Source organism: Geotrypetes seraphini, chromosome 5, assembly GCF_902459505.1.
Source record: "Geotrypetes seraphini chromosome 5, aGeoSer1.1, whole genome shotgun sequence".
Lineage (NCBI taxonomy): Eukaryota > Metazoa > Chordata > Amphibia > Gymnophiona > Dermophiidae > Geotrypetes > Geotrypetes seraphini.
The window spans coordinates 265,729,788-265,750,652 of record NC_047088.1 but is presented as its reverse complement, the minus strand read 5'-3'; the positions used below and the strand labels follow the sequence as shown (position 1 = coordinate 265,750,652).

Sequence of the window (20,865 nt, the reverse complement as noted above, 5' to 3'; positions counted from 1 at the left end):
GCCAATTGGGTACGATCCTGAACGAGGAGAATCTACGAGATCCCCATCAACATGGTTTTATGAAGGGAAGGTCCTGCCAATCAAATCTGATCAGCTTCTTTGACTGGGTAACAAGAAAGCTGGATATAGGGGAGTCCCTGGACGTTGTATACTTGGACTTCAGCAAAGCGTTTGGGAGCGTCCCACACCGCAGGTAATTGAGCAAGATAGGTTCGATGGGACTGGGTGAAACATTAACCGCATGGGTTAGGGACTGGCTTAGAGGTAGACTTCAGAGGGTAGTGGTAAACGGTACCCTCTCCGATATGACGGAGGTGATCAGCGGAGTGCCGCAGGGCTCGGTCTTGGGCCCGATCCTATTTAACATCTTCGTAAGAGACTTGGCTGAGGGGCTTCGAGGTAAAATTACATTATTCGCCGATGATGCCAAACTATGCAACATGGTAGGCAACCGCACAACAGATGAAAGCACAGTGCCCGACAAAAGCTCAATGCCCGACAGTATGACGCAGGACCTACTCCTGCTGGAGCATTGGTCAAAGACTTGGCAACTAAGTTTCAATGCTAAAAAATGCAAGGTCATGCACCTTGGCGACAAAAATCCATGCAGGACTTACACCCTAAATGGTGAGATCCTAGCAAGGACTGTAGCAGAACGTGACTTGGGGGTGATCATTAGCGAAGACATGAATACTGCCAATCAAGTGGAGAAAGCTTCATCCAGGGCTAGACAAATCATGGGCTGTATCTGTAGAAGTTTCGTCAGCCATAAGCCCGAGGTCATAATGCCGTTGTACAGATCCATGGTGAGACCCCATCTGGAATACTGTGTACAATTCTGGAGGCCACATTATCAAAAGATGTGCGGAGAGTTGAGTCGGTTCAGCGAATGGCCACCAGGATGGTCTCAGGACTCAAGGATCTCCTGTATGAGGAACGACTGGGTAAGTTGCAGCTGTACTCACTCGAGGAACGTAGAGAGAGGGGAGACATGATTGAGATGTTCAAATATGTCACAGGCCGTATCGAGATGGAAGAGGATCTCTTTGTCCTTAAAGGATCCACGGCAACAAGAGGGCATCCATTGAAAATCAGGAGTGGGAAATTTCATGGCGACACCAGAAAATATTTCTTCACCGAAAGGGTGGTTGATCGCTGGAATAATCTTCCACAACAGGTAATTGAGGCAAACAGCGTGCCAGATTTTAAGAAAAGATGGGATTGGCATGTGGGATCTCTTCATGGAGGTAGTTAGGGGGTGGGCCATTAGTGTGGGCAGACTAGATGGGCCGTGGCCCTTTTCTGCTGTCATGTTCTATGTTTCTATGATCTCGTTGTCCCTCTTGCACCGCAGCTTATTTGGTTAGTTTCTGTTGAGTTGCTGTGCTCGCGTCTTTAATTTTCTTTATTTTCATTCGAGCTGTCTACATTCAGGGCCAGCGGAACTGTCTCGCAGACAAGTTGAGTCGTCTGCTGCAGCCTCACGAGTGGTCCCTTCACTCTGTAACCCTGTGTCAGGTGTTTGCTCGTTGTGGGATTCCAGACATCGATCTGTTCGCGTCCCCCCTCAATCACAAGTTGCCCAGCTTCTGCTCCAGGGTTTACACCCCTCTCAGGATCGAGGCGGATGCCTTCCTTCTGGATTGGACGAACGAGTTCCTGTATGCGTTTCCTCCATTCCCTCTGATTCTGAAGACTTTCGTCAAGCTCAAGTCTTCGCGTGCCATCATGATTCTGATTGCTTCTCGGTGGCACCGACAGCCGTGGTTCTCCCTTCTGTTGCAACTCAGTTCCAGGGAGCCTCTTCCTCTGCCTGTTTTTCCTTCTCTGCTTACACAGGGTCAGGGTTCTCTGCACTTAACAGCTTGGTTCCTCGAGACTTGGTGCCCTCGTTCCAGTTCTCCCAGCCTGTGTTGGATGTCCTGGAAGCGTCCCGAAAGGAGTTCACTCGCCAAAGTTACCATCAGAAGTGGACCCGCTTTTCTTCCTGGTGTGCTACTAGGCAGCTGCTGTCTGCCTCCTTGTCGGCTGTCCTGGATTATCTGCTGCACTTGTCTGGCGCTGGGCTCAAGTCCTCTTCGGTTCTAGTCCACCTTAGTGCCATTGCTGCTTTTCATCAGCCAATTGACGGGAAGCCTATCTCTGTTCATCCTGTGGTTTCCCGCTTCATGAAAGGACTTTATCACGTTCATCCACCCCTTAAACCTCCTCCGGTGGTTTGGGATCTTAACATGGTCCTTGCTCAATTGATGAAACCCCCATTCGAGCCGCTAGCGCGGGCTCACTTAAAGTATCTTATTTGGAAAGTTGTGTTTCATATTGCTTTTACTTCTGCCCGTCGGGTCAGTGAGCTTCAAGCCTTGGTTGTGGACCCACCTTTCACTGTCTTCCATCATGATAAGGTGGTTCTCCGTACCCATCCTAAGTTCTTGCCTAAGGTTGTTTCTGAGTTTCACATCAACCAATCCATTGTTCTTCCTGTGTTTTTTCCGAAGCCCCATTCTCACTCTGGAGAAGTGGCTCTGCATTTTCTTGATTGTAAGCCTGCGCTGGCCTTCTACTTGAAGCGCACCGCTCCTCATCGTTCTGCTCTCCAGCTGTTCCTTTCTTTTGATCCTAATCGCTTGTGTCGCTCTGTCTCTAAGCGGACCATTTTTAACTGGTTGGCCGCTTGTATTTCCTTCTGTTATGCTCAGGCTGGTCTCTCCCTGCTGGGTCGAGTCACAGGCCACAAGATCAGGGCGATGGCATCGTCTGTTGCTTTCCTCCGCTCCACTCCCATTTAGGAAATCTGTAAGGCTGCCACTTGGTCCTCGGTTCATACTTTCATCTCGCATTACTGTCTGGATGCTTTCTCCAAACATGATGGCCGTTTCAGCCAATCTGTGTTGCAAAATCTTTTCTCCTAAACTTGCCAACTCTCCCTCCATCCCCTTTTTAGTTAGCTTGGAGGTCTCCCACAAGTAGAGAATATGCTGCCTGCTCTTCCTGTGATAAAGCACAGTTGCTTACCATAACAGGTGTTATCCATGGACAGCAGCAGATATTCTCGCTACCCACCCACCTCCCCATGGTTGGCTTCTTTGCTTGCTATCTGAACTGAGGACACGCTGAGGAGGCGCATGCCCTAGGCAGGGCGGGAGGGGCATGCGCGCATGCGCGTGCCAATCGCAAGCCTGAAGGTCTTGGAGCAAGTCTGCTTGCGAAAACGTCCGCTAGGGGGCTCCGTCGGTGACGTCACCCACATGTAGAGAATATCTGCCTGCTGTCCCTGGATAACACCTGTTACGGTAAGTAACTGTGCTTTCTGGATCTAGAAGCTATGATGGAAGAAGATGGGTTGGATAGATTGGTGATCACAGAGATGTGGTTCATTGATAACCATGATTGGGATGTAGTTATACCGGGTTATAATATGTTTTTGGAAAGATAGAGTAGGAAAAAAATGAGGGGGGGGTAGCATTATATGTTAATGAACATATTAAAGCCACACATTTGCAGGGTAAGGAAGAGGCAGTAGTATGGGTCAATCTGGAAAGAGGGAATGGAGAATGTATTTACATTGGTGTGATATACAGGCCTCCTTCACAGATGGAAGAAATGGACATAGATTTAATAGTAGACATTCAGAATATATTTAAAAAAGGGGAAGTTTTTCTAATAGGATATTTTACCATGTTGATTGGGGTAGCCCTATTGCGGGAAGTAGGGAGATCCTGGATTCTCTACAAGGAGAACCCACACGGGATGGGGTCTTACTGGACTTAGTGCTTACAAATGGGAAAAGTGTTTCTGATGTTTCTGGCATCCAGTGATTACTGCATGGTACAGTTTAATATAAAGGCAGGTATAGAGAGGGTTCATTCAAAAGCAACCTAACTTTGTTCGGATGGGAGATTATGTCAAGGAATTGTTATCTGGATAGGAACATCTGGAAGGAGTAAAAATGCAGTGGGCAAAACTGAAAGGAGTTATTGTAAGGGTGACAAATCTTTTTTGTGAGACAAGTAAGTAAAAATAAGAGGAAAAGAAGGCCACTGGTTCTCAAAAGTAGTAGTGGAGAAGGTATGGAATAAGAGGTTAGCTTTTATAAACTACAAAAGTTCACAAAAAGAGGAAGACAGGCAAAAATGTCTGGAAAAAGTTGAGAGGCTGGTTGAGTAGTCAGGAAAGCAAAGATACAAATGGTAGAAAAATAGCTGACACGGTAAAACAGAGAGACAACATTTTTTAGATATAGTAATGATATGAAGAAGTGCAAAAGTGGCTTTGTGATACTCAAAAGTGAAGGGGAGGAATATGTGGAAGCTGATAAAGAAAGGGCTGAATTGCTTAACAAATATTTCTGTTCTGTGTTCACGGCTGAAGCACAAAGAGCAGAACTACAGAAGACAAATGTGAAAAGGTATGCAGGAGTGGTAGACCCTGATTGATTTTCAGAGGGCTGTGTTACTGAGAAGCTAGCTAAATTTAAGGTAGTCAAAGCGATGGGGCTAGATGGTGTACATCCGAGGAAGGAACTTAGGTAAGTTCTAGTGGTTCCATTGACTGATCTTTTCAGTGCTTCTCTAGAATCAGGAGTGATACCAGAGGACTGGAGAAGGGCTTATGTGGTCCCTCTCCACAAAAGTGGAAGTAAGAAAGAAGTAGGGAATTTCAGGTCATTAAGTTTGACTTCTGTGGTAAGCAAATTAATGGAAATGCTTTTAAAACAGAGAATGGTGACGTTTTTGGATTCTGATGGATTACAGGATCAGAGACAACATAGATTCATTAGAGAGTAGGTCTTATCAGACAAATCTGATCAATTTCTTTGACTGGGTGACCAGAGAATTGGGTAGAAGGAGTGTACTAGATGTGGTGTATTTAGATTTTAGCAAAGCCTTTGACAGTGTCCTACACAGACATCTAATAAATAAACTGAGCACCCTCAGGATGGGCCCCAAAGTGACGGTATGGGTCAGGAACTGGTTAAGTGGAAGATGACAGAGGGTAGTTGTCTATGGAGATTTCTCTGAGGAAAGGGATGTTACCAGTGGTATGCCTCAAGGTTCTGTTCTTGGGCCTATTTTAACATTTTTATAAATGATATTGCTGCAGGGCTGTCGGGCAAGATTTGCCTCTTTGTGGATGATACCAAAATCTGCAATAGAGTAGTGTGAATGACATGAAGAAAGACCTGGCGAAGCTTGAAGAATGGCCTGAAATTTGGCAGCTAAAATGTAATGCTAAGAAATGCAAGGTTATGTATTTGGGCTGCGAAAACCTGAAGAAATGGTATAGTTTAGGGGGTGAAGTTTCAAGTTTTATTTAAAATTTGATTAATTGCTTAATCGTACTTCTAAGCAATGCACATAGCTAAAAACATTACAACTTTGAGAGGGAACATGAAACGAGGACTAGACAGATAGGACAAACGCTACAAAAACGAAAAAAGGGGAGAAATACAATAATTAATAGCAAATGAGACAAGGGATAGAACAACAGGGGGGTTAAGTAGAAGAGTTAGGAGAGATCAGAGACCAGAGTTAAAGGAGTGATCCTAGTCTAGGGAGCTAACAGTCAAGAAAGCTCTTAAATCTGTCTAAAAGACACTCTTCCCTTAAGTGAATGAGGAGGAAATTCCACGTTTGAGGTACCATAACAGAGAAAACGAATTTGTCGACATGTGTTGATGAATTTAAGAGAGGGGACAATCAGTAAGTGTTGGTCGTTGGATCTGATCATTGTAGTGGAAGCATAAGGTATCAAAAGTCTATTAATGAAGGCTGGGGCTTTATAAAGGAGAGACTTGAGTTAGCAGGCATATTTTATAGGTAATGTAGTGAAACACATGAGCTATTTTGAGGAGCTATTTTGAGGAGCAGCGAACCAGTGAGCTATTATGAGGAGCAGCAAAACATGGTCAAATTTATTTGCTTTCATAATGATTTTGATAGAGGTATTTTGTATGATTTGTAGGCGCCTTATGTTCACGACAGAAGAGCGGGGCTTAGGTGTGATTGTATTTGATGATTTTAAGGTGACCGAACAGGTTGAAAAGGTGGCGGTGAAAGCTAGAAGGATGCTAGGGTACATGGGAAGAGATATGGCCAATAGGAAAAGCGAGGCATTAATGTCTACTTTTTTACAGAAAGGGTGGTAGATGTGTGAAACAGTCTCCTGGAAGAAGTGGTGGAGACAGAGACCGTGTCTGAATTCAAGAAGGTGTGGGGATAGGCACGTGGGATCTCTTAGAAAAAGGAAGAGATAATGATTAATGCGGATGGGCAGACTAGATGGGCCATGTAGTCATCATGTTTATGTTTCTATGTTAGCCTCAGCAGTACATTTAATTATATGCCACTGAAAAGATAGCACACAACTCAACTATATGGAATGGTGGAATCACTTAATCAAGAATTATGAAAAGATTGTGCCCATGTTTCAGGCTTGCCCTCATAAACTTTGGATACAACTTGAGCAATCGTTGGTTGGTTCTTGTTTGCTTAACCATTTGATGTGGCTTCCTCCTAAGCTTCGTTCTCTTCCTTCTTCTCTAGTTCCCTCTATTTTACACACACAAACAACTATGGTGAATTTAGGAAACACCTAAAAACATACCTGTTCTTGAAATACCTAGGTAACGAATCTGGTCAATAGACACCATCACAATCCCACCCCTAAATCTGATCTTGTAAACTGTTAACCACTAATCTCTAACTATGAATGTTCCATTCAATTTGTAGAATCTTTCTAATTCATTGTAAACCGCATAGAACTTCACGGTCCTGCGGTATATAAACTGTTATTATTATTATTATTTTTTCTATTTTTGGGGGAGGATTCTCTTTGTTTTCTGGTGACTTTGAATTTGTCTCGCCATGCTCCTATTGTTTCTAATCCGTTGTTTCCACCGAGGATGCATAGTGGAGTTTTTTCTCATTGGTCTGAAGCTGGAGTATCTATGTGGGGGACTTTTTTCGATGATGGGAAATTTCTTTCTCCTCTTTGCAATATACTTACCACTTTCCACATCATGATATATATATGCCTGTACTCAACTCAAGCATTTTCTTTTACAATCTAGGAACCATAGTATTGTCCTGAGGGAGTCTTCTTTTTTGGAGGACTTGTGTGCTATCTCCTGTCTGTATCATTATTTGGCCTCTTCTTCCCTTGGGTATACCTTACATAGGGGTAATTGGGAACGGGACTTGAGGGTGGTTTTAGGTGACAAAGCATGGAGAGTGATCAAATGGCACTTGTTGAAGTCCTCTGTGGCAGTGACTTTTAAGGAAAATGCTACTAAATTGGTTTATAGGATGTGTGGTTACATCCTATGTTTCCTGTGTCCTCTACCTGTTGGAGGGGATGTTCTTTCCCTGGTACTATGGGTCATTTGTGGTGGACATGCTGTAAAGCACAAGCTTACTGGTGCTCAGTACAGAATCGTCTCCAACAGTGACTGGGTTGCCCTTTACGCTGGCATCTGGCTATATTTCTCTTTGGTTCTTCATCACTTGGACTTACTAAGCCTCAATGCATGCTGCTTCATCAGGCTTGTATGAACTTGGCTCTTACTCCTATTCCTAACTGGATTCTCCGAGTTCATTATGTCTGTGAAATGGAGTGCACGTATGTTAAATGGGAGGCGATTTGGACTCCTTTTCTTTTGGCTTGTTTTACTATTTGGTCTTGATCACTTCTTCTTTCTTCTACTGGTGTATTGTTCCCTTTCATTGGGAGTTTATATAACTTTTGGGAGAGGATTGGGTTTATCTCACTTACTTGAAAAATATTGTATAAATATTGGAAGTTGGCATTTGCTTTTGTTTGTTCTTACTCTTTTGAGAGTTCTTTGTTTGCTGTATACAAGCATTTTGTCTTTGTACTTTGTTGATCTTCTTTTGCTTTGTTGTACCTGAGTTTCAATAAACTTCTTAAAAAAAAAATTGTGGCCATGAAAAAAAAATCTTACCTTCATTTCTGTAAAACCTGGGCACCATTAGATAATTATTGTAATACTGTCTGATTATTGCATGATTATTATATATATCATAAATGCCATATCTCCATACTATTTTCAACTACAGCAGCATGAGCACTGTGGACATTTTTTGCTATTTCATATTATCTGATGTTAGAACATTAGAAAATTAGAAGTTGCCTCTGCTGGGTCAGACCAGAGGTCCATCGCGCCCAGCAGTCTGCACCTGCGGCGGCCCATGACCTGTACGATGATCTTAGTCTGAACCCGTAAATCCCCCTTGGCCTCTATCTATACTCTTTCTATATCCCATCTCTACCTCTATCTGTATCCCTCAATCCCCTATCTTTCAGGAATTTATCCAATCCTTCTTTAAAACCCCGTAGTGTACTCTGTCCTATCACAACCTCCGGCAGCGCGTTCCAGGTGTCCACCACCCTCTGAGTGAAAAAGAACTTCCTAGCATTGGTTCTAAACCTGTCCCCTTTCAGCTTCTCCGAGTGCCCCCTTGTGCTTGTGGTCCCCAGTAGTCTGAAGAATCTGTCCCTTTCTACCTTCTCGATGCCTTTCATGATCTTGAAAGTCACTATCATGTCTCCTCTGAGCCTCCGCTTTTCCAGGGAGAAGAGCCCCAGCCTTTCTAACCTGTCTGCGTATGAAAGGTTTTCCATACCTTTTATCATTTTCGTCGCTCTTCTCTGGACCCTCTCAAGCATCGCCATGTCCTTCTTGAGGTACGGTGACCAAAACTGGACTGTGTTATCTTCTTGTATTTCATGTTTGATAAAACCAATAAAGATATTTTAAAAAATGAATGTTGAATTATCTGTAATAAGAAAAATCTGTAAAGAGCAGTAAGAAGTGGTATAAGCCAGAAATGGTCACAATAGAGAAATGTTTTAAGTTCCGGTAAGGGAAAATTTTTTTTTTTGTTAGAAAAATGACCCCGATCTTTATTAATGACATGTTCAAATTTCTTCCTTCCTTGCAGATGAGTCAGACTGTTCATCAGAAGGAGGATTACCATCCTCTGGATCTGTGACTGCTATATCCAGGTGAGGAAGAGGAGCTTAGCCAGAAGCAGCACTGACTGCTGTGGTAGGAACAATGAACTCATGAAGGCCTGGCCTGGCCTAACTAGCTGCAATCATAACTCCCATCTTCACTATTTTGTTCAGGTGGGGGCTAGAAGTGCTCCTTTGGAACCTGTGGAAAGACCTACATTATGGATCTGAAATTTCCCACTGTAAAGTGCTCAAATGGTTTTGTCAGAGGTCTTGTTTGGTTGGATATTTTAAAGTTCTTTTTTCTCTGGTTTTCTCAGGGAATGTGAGAACATTATCCCAGCACCAAAGCATGAAGATCGGATCATTAAACCATCTCTTACCGTGAGCATCTTCCCTAATGTGCCTCCAACTCTGTACTTCGCAACACGGGATGAAATGGGTAAGAGGACTTGGTGATGATAGTGCACATCCCTAATGGAAGTACTCTCTATGTCTGAGCCTCCTTGAGAAAGAGTGTCTTTCACTGTGAGAGTAGCTAGCAGGAGGATATGAGAGGAGCCAAAGTGATGACATCAAGAGCAGATTGCAGGAGTTGGCTGACTTGGTTGCATTTGTTTTTAGTCCCTTCATTTCATATGTAGCTGACCTGGGAACCTGGATCTTTTGTTTAAGTGGAAAGTCAGGAAATGAAACAGATGGTGTTCTAGAAGGGCTAACTTTCTGAATGGAAATAACTAGGAATATTTTGAAAGGGTAGTCAAAGGGCAAGTACTGAACACGATCATGTGTGGGACTTGGATTCAATTTCTGAGCCAAGGTCTGCCAAGGCGGGGGCTAAGAATTCAGTTATTAATGGTTGATGGGAAAAAGTCAACATGAAATAGCAATTCTGTGCTTGAGCTGTTGATTCCCACTTTGTGTGAAATTGCAGAAGGGTATCACTTTAAGAACTTAAAACTCCTTTCCTTCTGCAATGGAGAACAGCTTCATCCTCTGTCTTTCCTTCTACAAGCAAACTCAGAAGGTGTGTTTGCTCAGCTCTGCTTCTCTTTGTTGTTTCCCCTCTAATTTTTTGAAATTCTTTGTAGCTTTTATGCTCAGAGGTTTCCTACTTGGGCATACTCCGTGGGTGATAGAGCACAGTCCCACATAGAAGGACTGCTGCTCCCAAGCCAGTTTCATAGAGTACCTGTGGTGCCAGCCTGCTTTGGGTCCCTTCAGGAGCTCAGGATCGGCTCGCCTGCTGATTTTATCAGAAACTTAAGTGCAGGCTCAGTGGCCCCTGAGTAAGAACCCTCTGGGTATCAGGAAGCCAGCTGCATAATTTCTTCTTCCGTCATTGCATGTGGAATCTCAGGGGTGAGAGTCAGTGGTCGTTATCTGTCTAACTGGCAGCCAGAAAAATTCCTTCAGTTGAAGTCTGCAATTTAAGGCAAAAATCCTTTCCTTTCAGCCAGGCTGATAACAGGCACTACAGGTCACAGCGAATATTCCCTATGGGTAACATTGGAGGGGGGCTGTAGTTTTCAATTTTAGAGGTTTCTGGGGTTAGAACTCATGTTCCCCTCCTCCAAAATCTAAAAATCGCTATATTTTATTTTGATCTGTCTCCAACAGCCCGTTTTTTGACGCAATTTTTTTATACCAGCCTGCATCTTTTGGATGCCCCAGATCTTTCTAGTCCTGGATTCTGTGTTTCTTCTCAGAGGCCCTTTCAGGATCCAGACAGAGATTTGGCAGCTATAGATGTCAGCAACCTGTGGGTTCTTGTGGTGGCTCGACCTCCAAGAACAGCAATGACACCTAGAAGATGCCGCTCCTCCTCATATTGGAGGGTGGCAATCCACATTTTGGGAAAAATGGAAACCGGTCTCGTCCAACCACTGGGTTCTGGATATTATCAGGGAGGGGATACGGTTGAGTTTTCTCGGTCCCCTTCTGAATCTTGTCTGCGGTGTTCTTGGCTCACAGGTTTAAAGACAATAGACTGTTTTCAGTCCAATTCTTTATATGTGAGTTTGCAAATCATTGGAACCCTGAGGAAGGCGTGTTCGCCGAAACACGGACCGTGTAGGGTCCGGTTGGATTTTTATCACTGTATTTTTTATCATTGTACTTTTTTAATTGAATTTTCATGGTTTTATATGTCAGTGTTTAATAAATTATCTCCAGAACATCTGTATCCACAATTTTTGTTTTCATTGGTGCATATACTCTGGCCAATCAAATATGAAAGGAGAAAAAAGCCTCAGACCACAACACACAAGCCAGCTGTGATAACGGCTATAAGGCAAGGCTAAACAATACCTCAATGGGCATAAAAAACCTCCTTTATTTTACTTGAAAAGTGCTTTATGCAATGCAGACAATCAAGGAAATGTTTCAAAAGTACATATAGCAACAGAAACGTTACTTATCTCTGTCCGAGATCGATGCACCGACGATGGCCATTGTTTCACAATTCTCTTGCTGGCTCAGGGTTTAAACTGCTCATCGATCTTCTCCTTGGGGAGTACACATATAGCATCTCTCCCTGCACCTCCGATTTACTCAAGTTCAAGCTGAATCCTGCAAAATCACCATATTCACGCATCGTTTCCATTAAAGCCGCTAATGAATGCTGGGGATCTGTAATATGAACTAGCAAATCATCTGAAAAAGCCACCACCTTAAAGCAGAAATCCCCAGTAAACACGCTCTTTATATCAGAATTCAGATGGATATTGCAAAGTGGAGGATCTAACGACAAAATAAACATTCATGAGGCGTCAAAGATTTCCAGCAGTAGGGAAGGCAGCTGGACTCAGATTACAGAACACTGCAAGATTAGTATTGTGACCCCCCCCCCCCCACCTTGAACTGAAGAACAGGTATGCTGTCTTGGAAGTGGAGGAGATGAGAGCATCCCAAGGAGAGGAAGGACCAGAGCTTGAAATCCCAAAAAGTACTGGATCCGTAACCTCTAGGAGTCATAAGATAGTGGTAGTTGGTGATTCCCTTCTGAAGGGTACAGAAGCAACCATCTGCAGACCAGACATGATATCACGAGAAGTATGCTGTCTACCTGGTGCCAAAAGTCCAAGATATTACGGAGAGCTTGCCGAGACTCATCAAGCCTGATGACTGTTATCTGATGCTGCTCATCCACATTGGCACTAACGATATTGCCAGGTTCCCTTACAAACATCAAAAGTGAGTTTGTGACTCTTGGAGAGAAGGTGAAACAGTCAGGTGCGCAGGTGGTATTTTCATCCATCCTCCCTGTCGAGGGTAAAGGTCAGGGCAGAGAAGCTTGCATCCTGGAGATGAATGCGTGGCTATGTGGATGGTGTCGTCAAGTGCATTTTGGCTTCCTGGACCATGGGATGATCTTCCAAGGGCTGCTGATCAGGGATGATGTGCATCTATCAAAGAAGGAAGGAAGTGTCTTTGCCAGCAGGCTGCCTAATCTACTAAACAGGGCTTTAAACTAGAAGTGATGGGGCAGGGTGATCAAAGCTCCCGGGTGAATATAATCCCTCAGGTAAGTAAATCACTTAATACCTCTACACGGATGGGAAAAGGGGGCAAGGTCTGGAAAGCAGTATATACTAATGCTCGAAGTATGGGAAACAAGATTCTGGATCTAGAAGCTTTGATGGAAGAAGAGGAGTTGGATATAATGGTGATCACAGAGAACCATGACTGAGATGTAGTTATACTGAGCTATAATCTGTTCAGGAAAGTCAAGGGTAGGAAGAAAAGGAGGGGGAGTAGCATTATTTGTTAAAGATCATATTAAAGCCCGTTTTTTTGACTGGGTTACTAGGCAGCTAGATGCCGGAGAGTCACTGGATGTGGTATATTTAGACTTCAGTAAAGCTTTTGATAGTGTCCCACACCGAAGGTTATTGAACAAGCTGAAATCAATAGGATTAGGGAACACTCTAACTACATGGGTTGAGGATTGGCTGAGTGGTAGACTTCAAAGGGTGGTGGTAAACGGTACCCCATCCAAAACGTCAGGCGTGATCAGTGGAGTGCCGCAGGGCTCGGTCTTGGGCCTGATTCTATTCAACTTATTCATAAGAGATATGACCCAAGGACTTAGAGGAAGGGTATTACTGTTCGCCGACGACGCCAAACTTTGCAACATAGTAGGTAAAAGCATTTTACCTGATAATATGACGCAGGATCTACTGCTGCTTGAAAGGTGGTCGGCAACATGGCAACTAGGCTTCAATGCTAAAAAGTGTAAGGTAATGCACCTGAGTAAAAGAAACCCGCACAGAACTTACATACTAAATGGTGAGACCTTGGCCAGGACCATGACGGAACGTGATCTAGGGGTGATCATTAGTGATGACATGAAGGTTGCAAATCAAGTGGAGAAAGCTTCCTCCAGGGCAAGGCAAATGATGGGTTGTATCCGTAGAGGTTTTGTCAGCAGGAGACCTGAAGTTATTACATTACATTACATTACATCAGGGATTTCTATTCCGCCATTACCTTGCGGTTCAAGGCGGATTACAAAAGGTTAGTTTAAGGACAGAATTACAATGAATAAAGAATTACAGCGTTACAGAGTTATGATGCCGCTGTACAGGTCCATGGTGAGGCCTCACTTGGAGTATTGCGTTCAATTCTGGAGACCACACTACTGGAAGGATGTGCTGAGAATCGAGTCGGTTCAACAAATGGCCACTAGGATGGTCTTGGGACTCAAGGATCTCACGTATGAAGAAAGACTGAATAAACTGAGTCTGTACTCACTTGAGGAACGAAGAGAGAGGGGTGATATGATTGAAACGTTTAAGTACATCACGGGCCGTATCGAGTCAGAAAAAGATATCTTCTACCTCATGGGACCCTCGACCACCAGGAGGCATCCGCTGAAAATCAGGGGAGGGAAGTTCCATAGCGACTCCAGAAAATACTTCTTCACTGAAAGAGTAGTGGATCATTGGAACAGACTCCCACTGCAAGTGATTGAGGCCAACAGTGTGTCAGATTTTAAGAGAAAATGGGATATTCACATGGGATCCCTAAGGGAGTGAAACCAGGGGGCGGGTATTTGGAATGGGCAGACTTGGTGGGCTATAGCCCTTTTCTGACGTCTCTTTCTATGTTTCTATGTTTCTAATTGCAGGATCTGCAGGGCAAGGAAAGAGACACTGTGGATCAATTTGGAAAGAGGAAATGATGAATATATTTACATTGGTGTGATATAAAGGGCTCCTTTTCAGATGGAAGAAGTAGATATAGATTTAATAGTAGACATTCAGAATATATCTAAAAAAGGGGAAGTCTTGCTAATAGGTGATTTTAACATGCCGGATGTTGATTGGGGCTTCCCTATTGCGAGGTCTTCTGGAAGTAGAGAGATCCTGGATTCTCTACAAGGAGAACTGTTCCAGAAGTTGGTAATGGAACCCACACAAGATGGGGCTATATTGTGCTTAGTGCTTACAAACGGGGAAAGTATTTCTGATGTTACAGTGGGTGATCATCTGAAATCCAGTGATCACTGCTTGGTACGGTTTAATATTAAGATGGGTATAGAGAGTGTTTATTCAAAAGCAAAGGTTCTAGACTTTTAAAAAACTAACTTTATTTGGATGAGATTTACGTCAAGGAATTGTGTGGGTGGGAACGTCTGGAAAGAGTGGAAATGAGGCGGGCAAAACTGAAAGGAGTGATTGTAAATGTGACAAACCTTTTTGTGAGGCAAGTAAGTAAAAGTAAGAGGAAAAGAAAGCCGCTTTGGTTCTCAAAAGTAGTAGCTGAGAAGGTAAGGAATAAGAAGTTAGCTTTCATAAACTACAAAAGATAGCAGAAAGAGGAAGACAGGCAAAAATATCTGGAAAAGTTAAGAGAGGCTGATCGTGTAGTCAGGAAAACAAAGATGCAATAGATGAAAAAATAGCTGACACAGTAAAACGGGGAGAGAAGACATTTTGTAGATATATTAGTGATAGGAAGAATTGCAAAAGTGGCATTGTGAGACTCAAAGGTGAAGGGGAGGAATATATAGAAGCTGATAAGGAAAAGGACAAATTGCTTAACAAATATTTCTGTTCTGTGTTCACAGCTGAAGTGCCAGGAGTGGGACTGCAAAAGACAAACATGAATAAGGATGGAGGAATAATAGACCCTGATTAATTTTCAGAGGGTTGTGTTCATAAGGAGTTAGCTAAAATAAAGGTAGATAAAGCGATGGGGCCGGATGGTGTACACCCGAGGGTTCTGAAGGAACTTAGGGAAGTTCTGGTAGCTCCGTTGACTGACCTTTTCAATGCATCTCTAGAGTCGGGAGTGGTACCTGAGGACTGGAGAAGGGTGTGGTCCCTCTACACAAAAGTGGAAGTAAGGAAGATGTAGGGAATTGCAGGCCAGTAAGTCTGACTTCTGTGGTAAGCAAATTAATGGAAACACTTTTAAAACAGAATGGTCAAGTTTATTTAATCCTGTGGATTACAGGACTGGAGGTAACATGGATTCACTAGAGGTAGGTTTTGTCAGACAAATCTGATCAATTTCTTTGACTGGGTGACCAGAGAATTAGATAGAGAATGTGCACTAGATGTGGTGTATTTAGATTTTAGCAAAATCTTTGACAGTGTTCTACTCGGACGTCTAATAAATAAACCGAGTGCCCTTGGGATAGGCCACAAAGAGATGGGCTGGTTCAAGAACTGGTTGAGTGGAAGGTGACAAGAGGGTAGTGATCAATGGACATTGCTCTGAGGAAAGGGATGTTACCAGTGGTGTCTCTCAAGGTTCTGTTCTTGGGCACGGAACTTTAAACCTTTCTTTCGATATGTGAAAGGGAAACAGCCGGCGAGGGAGGAACTGGGACCCCTGGATGAGGGGGATAGGAAAGGAGTGGTAAAGGAGGAAAAGGAAGTGGCGGACAGATTAAACACGTTCTTCTCGTCGGTCTTCACAAAAGAGGACACATCCAATGTTCCGGAACCGGAAAAATTCTTCCAGGGGTCCAAGAGGAAAAATTATCGTGCATGGAGGTAAGCCTCGAAGACGTACTCAAACAGATAGATAGGCTAAAAACTGACAAATCGCCAGGCCCGGACGGAATTCACCCAAGAATACTAAGAGAACTTAGAAACGAAATAGCGGAGTTACTGCAACAGATTTGTAACCTATCCCTGAAAACAGGGGTAATACCGGAAGACTGGAGGATAGCAAATGTTACACCTATCTTCAAGAAAGGAACCAGAGGCGACCCGGGGAATTATAGACCGGTCAGCTTGACCTCAGTTCCGGGGAAGATGGCCGAATCATTGATCAAGAACAGTATCAGTGAGCACATAGAAAAAAATAAGCTGATGAGAACAAGCCAGCATGGTTTCTGTACTGGAAGATCCTGCCAAACAAACCTACTGCACTTCTTCGAGGGGATAAGCGGACATTTGGACAAAGGTGACCCCATAGATATAGTATACCTAGACTTCCAGAAAGCCTTCGACAAGGTACCTCATGAGCGCCTTCTAAGGAAACTGTGGAACCACGGGGTGGAAGGGGACATACACAGATGGATCAAAAACTGGTTGGCAAACAGGAAACAGAGGGTAGGAGTAAAGGGACACTATTCTGACTGGAAAGGGGTCACAAGTGGCGTCCCACAAGGGTCAGTGCTGGGACCGCTGCTATTCAATATATTTATTAATGACTTGGAAACAGGGACAAAGTGTGAAGTTATAAAATTTGTGGATGACACAAAACTCTCCGGTAAGGTTAGATCTGTAGAGGAATGTAAAAAACTCCAAAGGGATCTGGACAAACTGAGTGAGTGGGCAGATAAATGGCAGATGAGTTTTAATGTGGAGAAATGTAAAGTTATGCACATAGGGAAAGGGAACCTGATGTACAACTACATGATGGGGGGGATGACATTGGGAAAAGGCAACCTAGAAAAGGACTTGGGGGTTTTGGTGGATAAAACAATGAAACCGGCAGCACAATGCGCAGCGGCCTCAAAAAAGGCGAACAGAATGTTGGGCATTATCAAAAAAGGTATCACTACCAGAACCAAGGAAGTTATCCTCCCGCTGTACAGGGCAATGGTGCGACCGCATCTGGAGTACTGCGTCCAGTACTGGTCGCCGTACCTAAAGAAAGATATGGCGATACTCGAGAGGGTCCAGAGAAGAGCGACAAAAATGATAAAAGGCATGGAAAACCTCTCGTATGCTGAGAGGCTGGAGAAGTTGGGGCTCTTTTCCCTAGAAAAGAGGAGACTTAGAGGGGATATGATAGAAACTTATAAGATCATGAAGGGTATAGTGAAGGTAGAGAGAGACAGATTTTTCAGACTGGCGGGGGCAACAAGAACTAGAGGACACTCAAAAAAATTGAAGGGAGATAGTTTTAGAACAAATGCTAGGAAGTTCTTCTTTACCCAGAGGGTGGTGGACACCTGGAATGCGCTTCCAGAGGGGGTGGTTGAGCAGAGTACGGTTTTGGGTTTCAAAAAGGGATTGGACGAATTCCTGAGGGGTAAGGGAATCCAGGGGTACAATTAGAGGGTTACTATACAAGACAAAATGCTCTTGAGTAATAGATCACTACAGGTCATTGACCTGGGGGGGCCGCCGCGGGAGCGGACTGCTGGGCATGATGGACCTATGGTCTGACTCGGCAGAGGCCATGCTTATGTGCTTAATATTTTTATAAACGATGTTGCTGAAGTGTTGGGTAAGATTTTCTTCTTTGCGGTTGATACCAAAATCTGCTTTGATACAAACTGAAGGGGGCAGCAGAGCCCTGTAGTGATGGAGGATGTGTTAAAAAGCTGGAGTGGATTCCTTCTGTATGGCTCGCAAGCATGGGGAGAATATCCTCCCATCCAAAATGATGGCACACTTATCTGCTAGAAATTATATTATCAAGGTAAGAACCTAATCTCTCTTTATGGAACTGAGGGTCCCACAAGCTAACATCGGGTGGGAAGGTACATGCACGGTATGGGCCGTGATAAACTTTTTTTACCATGACAGTACACTTTGGTATATGTGGATGACATCACCCATATGTGAGAATACCTGCCTGCTGTCCTCGGAGAACATCTGCTACAGGTGAGTAACTTTGCTTTCTGGTATCACTGTCTTTAAGATTTTACCCTTTGTTTGCTATCCTTTTTATCATTCTACCATAGCACAAGTTTTACCTTTGGCAGCTTTTCTCACTTTTTGCTTCTCCTTTTTCAGTGGAATTAATGCCATGGGCACAGAGGAAGCTGCTGAGATGGAAACTGAGCACTGTCACACCAAATATAGTAAAGCAGGTTATACTACGCTCCCACTTCAGAATCACCAAGAGTAAGTAGCCTAATTTTGGCTCTTCCTCTCTACTGAGAAAGTATTTTATCTGTTGTGTTATAGAGTGATAGGGGTTGTAAAAACCTCCATGAGAATTTTGTCACATGGCTGCTTCTATATAAAAATTTAAACCAGCTTAGTAGTTTATGAAAGTCCAGAGACTCACTATTCAAGCACAGACACACAACAGAGTCTTATGGGCATAAACTTATATAGAGAGAGTCAAAAAATCTTCATACAGAGAATCTTACAGACCTCAGCAGTACCGTCTGTATTTATCCAAACGGATGAACGCGGGAAACATGAGTCTGTTGCTCTAAGGGGGGTTTCCTTGTAAAAGCCCTCACAGGCGAAACATAGTTCTATGTCGGAGTGCCTACCCCCACCCGTGTAGATGAAGATGAGTATTTCATTAATTTTAAAATACAGCTAATGTTTATAAGATATTTATATGAGACTGATGACGATTTGGGTGCCATTACTCTTTATTTTTAAAAGTTTGGATACATACAGAAGGTACGCTGAGGTCTGTAAGATTCTCTGTATGAAGATTTTTTGACTGTACATATAAGTTTATACCCATAAGATCTGTTATGTGTCTATATAAAAATGCCATAATAACAAAAAGCAGGGAATCATCATGTTCACAAAAGGGCAGATGCTCAACAGTAACAGCATGCTAGTTTCCAATGCAATAGATGAGACATTCTAGACCAGTGATCTCAAACTTGTAGGCCGCATATGCCCCCCCCATGTACTATTCTGCAGCCTGCAGTCTAGATGCGATGATCGAGAGTCGGCTCCCTTGCTGCGGGTTATATTTTTATTCAAAGTCGCAGGTGGTGGCTCCTTGCATGATCTGCGCCTGCATCGGAAGGCTCCCCACACAGTCGTGCGAGGAGCTGCCACCTGCTGCTTTGAATAGAAAAAAGACTGCAGCAAGGGAGCCGACTCTCGATCATTGTGTCCAGGGAAGGAGGGAGGAGGAAGAGAAATGCTGCTGCTGCTGCTGCACGGGGGAGGGGGAAAGAAAAAGAGAAATACTGTTGCTGCATGGGGAAGGGATTTGGGAAATGCTGCTGCACCCAATTGGGGAGAGAGAAGGAGGAAGAAGGAAGACAAGGGAGAGGAGAGGAACGAGAGATGCCAAGTCCAAGGGAGGGAAAGGAAAGATGGAAAGGAGATGCCAGACCATAGAGGGGGAGGGAGAGATGCCAGGGCATGGGGGGAGGGAATGAGACAGATGCCATACGAGGGGAAAGGAAGGAAGGAGGGAGGGCAAATAGGGAGAGAAGGTTAGAGAGATAGGAAGGGAAGACATGGAAAAGTAGATTTTGAGAAGAAGCAGAAAAATGGAAAAATTGAATGTTAATGCCAAAGATGGATGCAAGGCAGAAAGTGAAGACGGAGAGAAAAAACAGTCAAAGGACAAGAAGGCCCTGGAAACTTAGTTAAAAGCACAGAAAAATAAAGTCAACAGACAACAAAGTTAGGGAAAATGATTTTATTTATAATATAGTGATTGAAATATGTCAGTTTTGAGAAAGGAAAGATGCTAAACATTAACTGTGAGGGCCGCAGAAAAAAATAGTTGATGTCTTATTAAAGAAATGACAATTTTGCATGAAGTAAAACTCTTTATAGTTTATAGTTTTACCTCATGTTGGGAGCGTGGCTTGGCGGTGCACAAAGATGGAGGCGTAATCACGGCGCTCCTCTAACCCGGGCAACAGATTGAAAATTTGAAAGTGTCTTGCGGCTTTTTTTTCTTCCCCGAAGTGGTTGTAATAACTTTGGGAACATGTCAAGTACGCGGCAAGTGAAGATAGACACGGAATTTGCGGCAAAGCGCATCAAACATGTTCAGATGACACCGTCGAAAGTGCCTCTTCCTGAGGAAGTAATGGACGTATTGGACAAGAACGATGTAATGGCAGAACTGCGGAGCATTAAAAAAATGCTTCAAGACAATGCAAATAAAATTAATGAAGTAAAGGAAGAAGTTTTGAATTTAAATCGACAGATGGAAGTCGCTAACCAAAGAATGTCACTATTGGAAAATAAAGTGGATCAGATGGAACTTAACACGAACCAATGTAAAGCTGACAGTCAAACTATTAAAGAAATGCAGAAACAACTTAAAGAATACGAGAACAGAGGAAGGAGAAAGAATGTGAAAATTATTGGATTAGCTGAAGGTTTGGAAGGGGGAAATATTATTCAATTTTTAGAAAGCCTTTTACCAAAATTACTACAGTTAAATTTGAAACATCCCTAGAAATAGAACGAGCACACAGGATTCCATCTAAAAGGTCAGCAAGTCAAGTGAGACCAAGGCCTTTAATTTTCAAGCTCTTATGCTTCAAGCAGGCATTAGAGATATTAAATTCTGCCAAAGCTTAAATTATAAGGGTTCCAAGTTGTTGTTCGTGCTGGATTTCGCAATAACTACGGCGAACACGCGAAAGAAGTTCCTCATGTTAAGACCTGAAATGAAAAGGGCTTACCTATAGATTGTACTATCCCGCAAAAATGAGAGTGACAAGTGGAAATAAGTCCTTATATTTTGAAG

At 43.4% G+C, this 20,865-nt stretch overlaps 1 protein-coding gene across 1 annotated transcript in view; it reads left to right on the top strand.

Moving 5' to 3' along the window:
• The window catches only part of TTLL4 (tubulin tyrosine ligase like 4), a 316,761-nt gene that overhangs the window by 116,425 nt on the left and 179,471 nt on the right, over positions 1-20,865 (top strand). Inside the window, 3 exon segments of the mRNA XM_033945516.1 lie at positions 8,961-9,024; positions 9,294-9,415; positions 18,183-18,293. Coding sequence (XP_033801407.1) covers positions 8,961-9,024; positions 9,294-9,415; positions 18,183-18,293 — 297 coding nt within the window.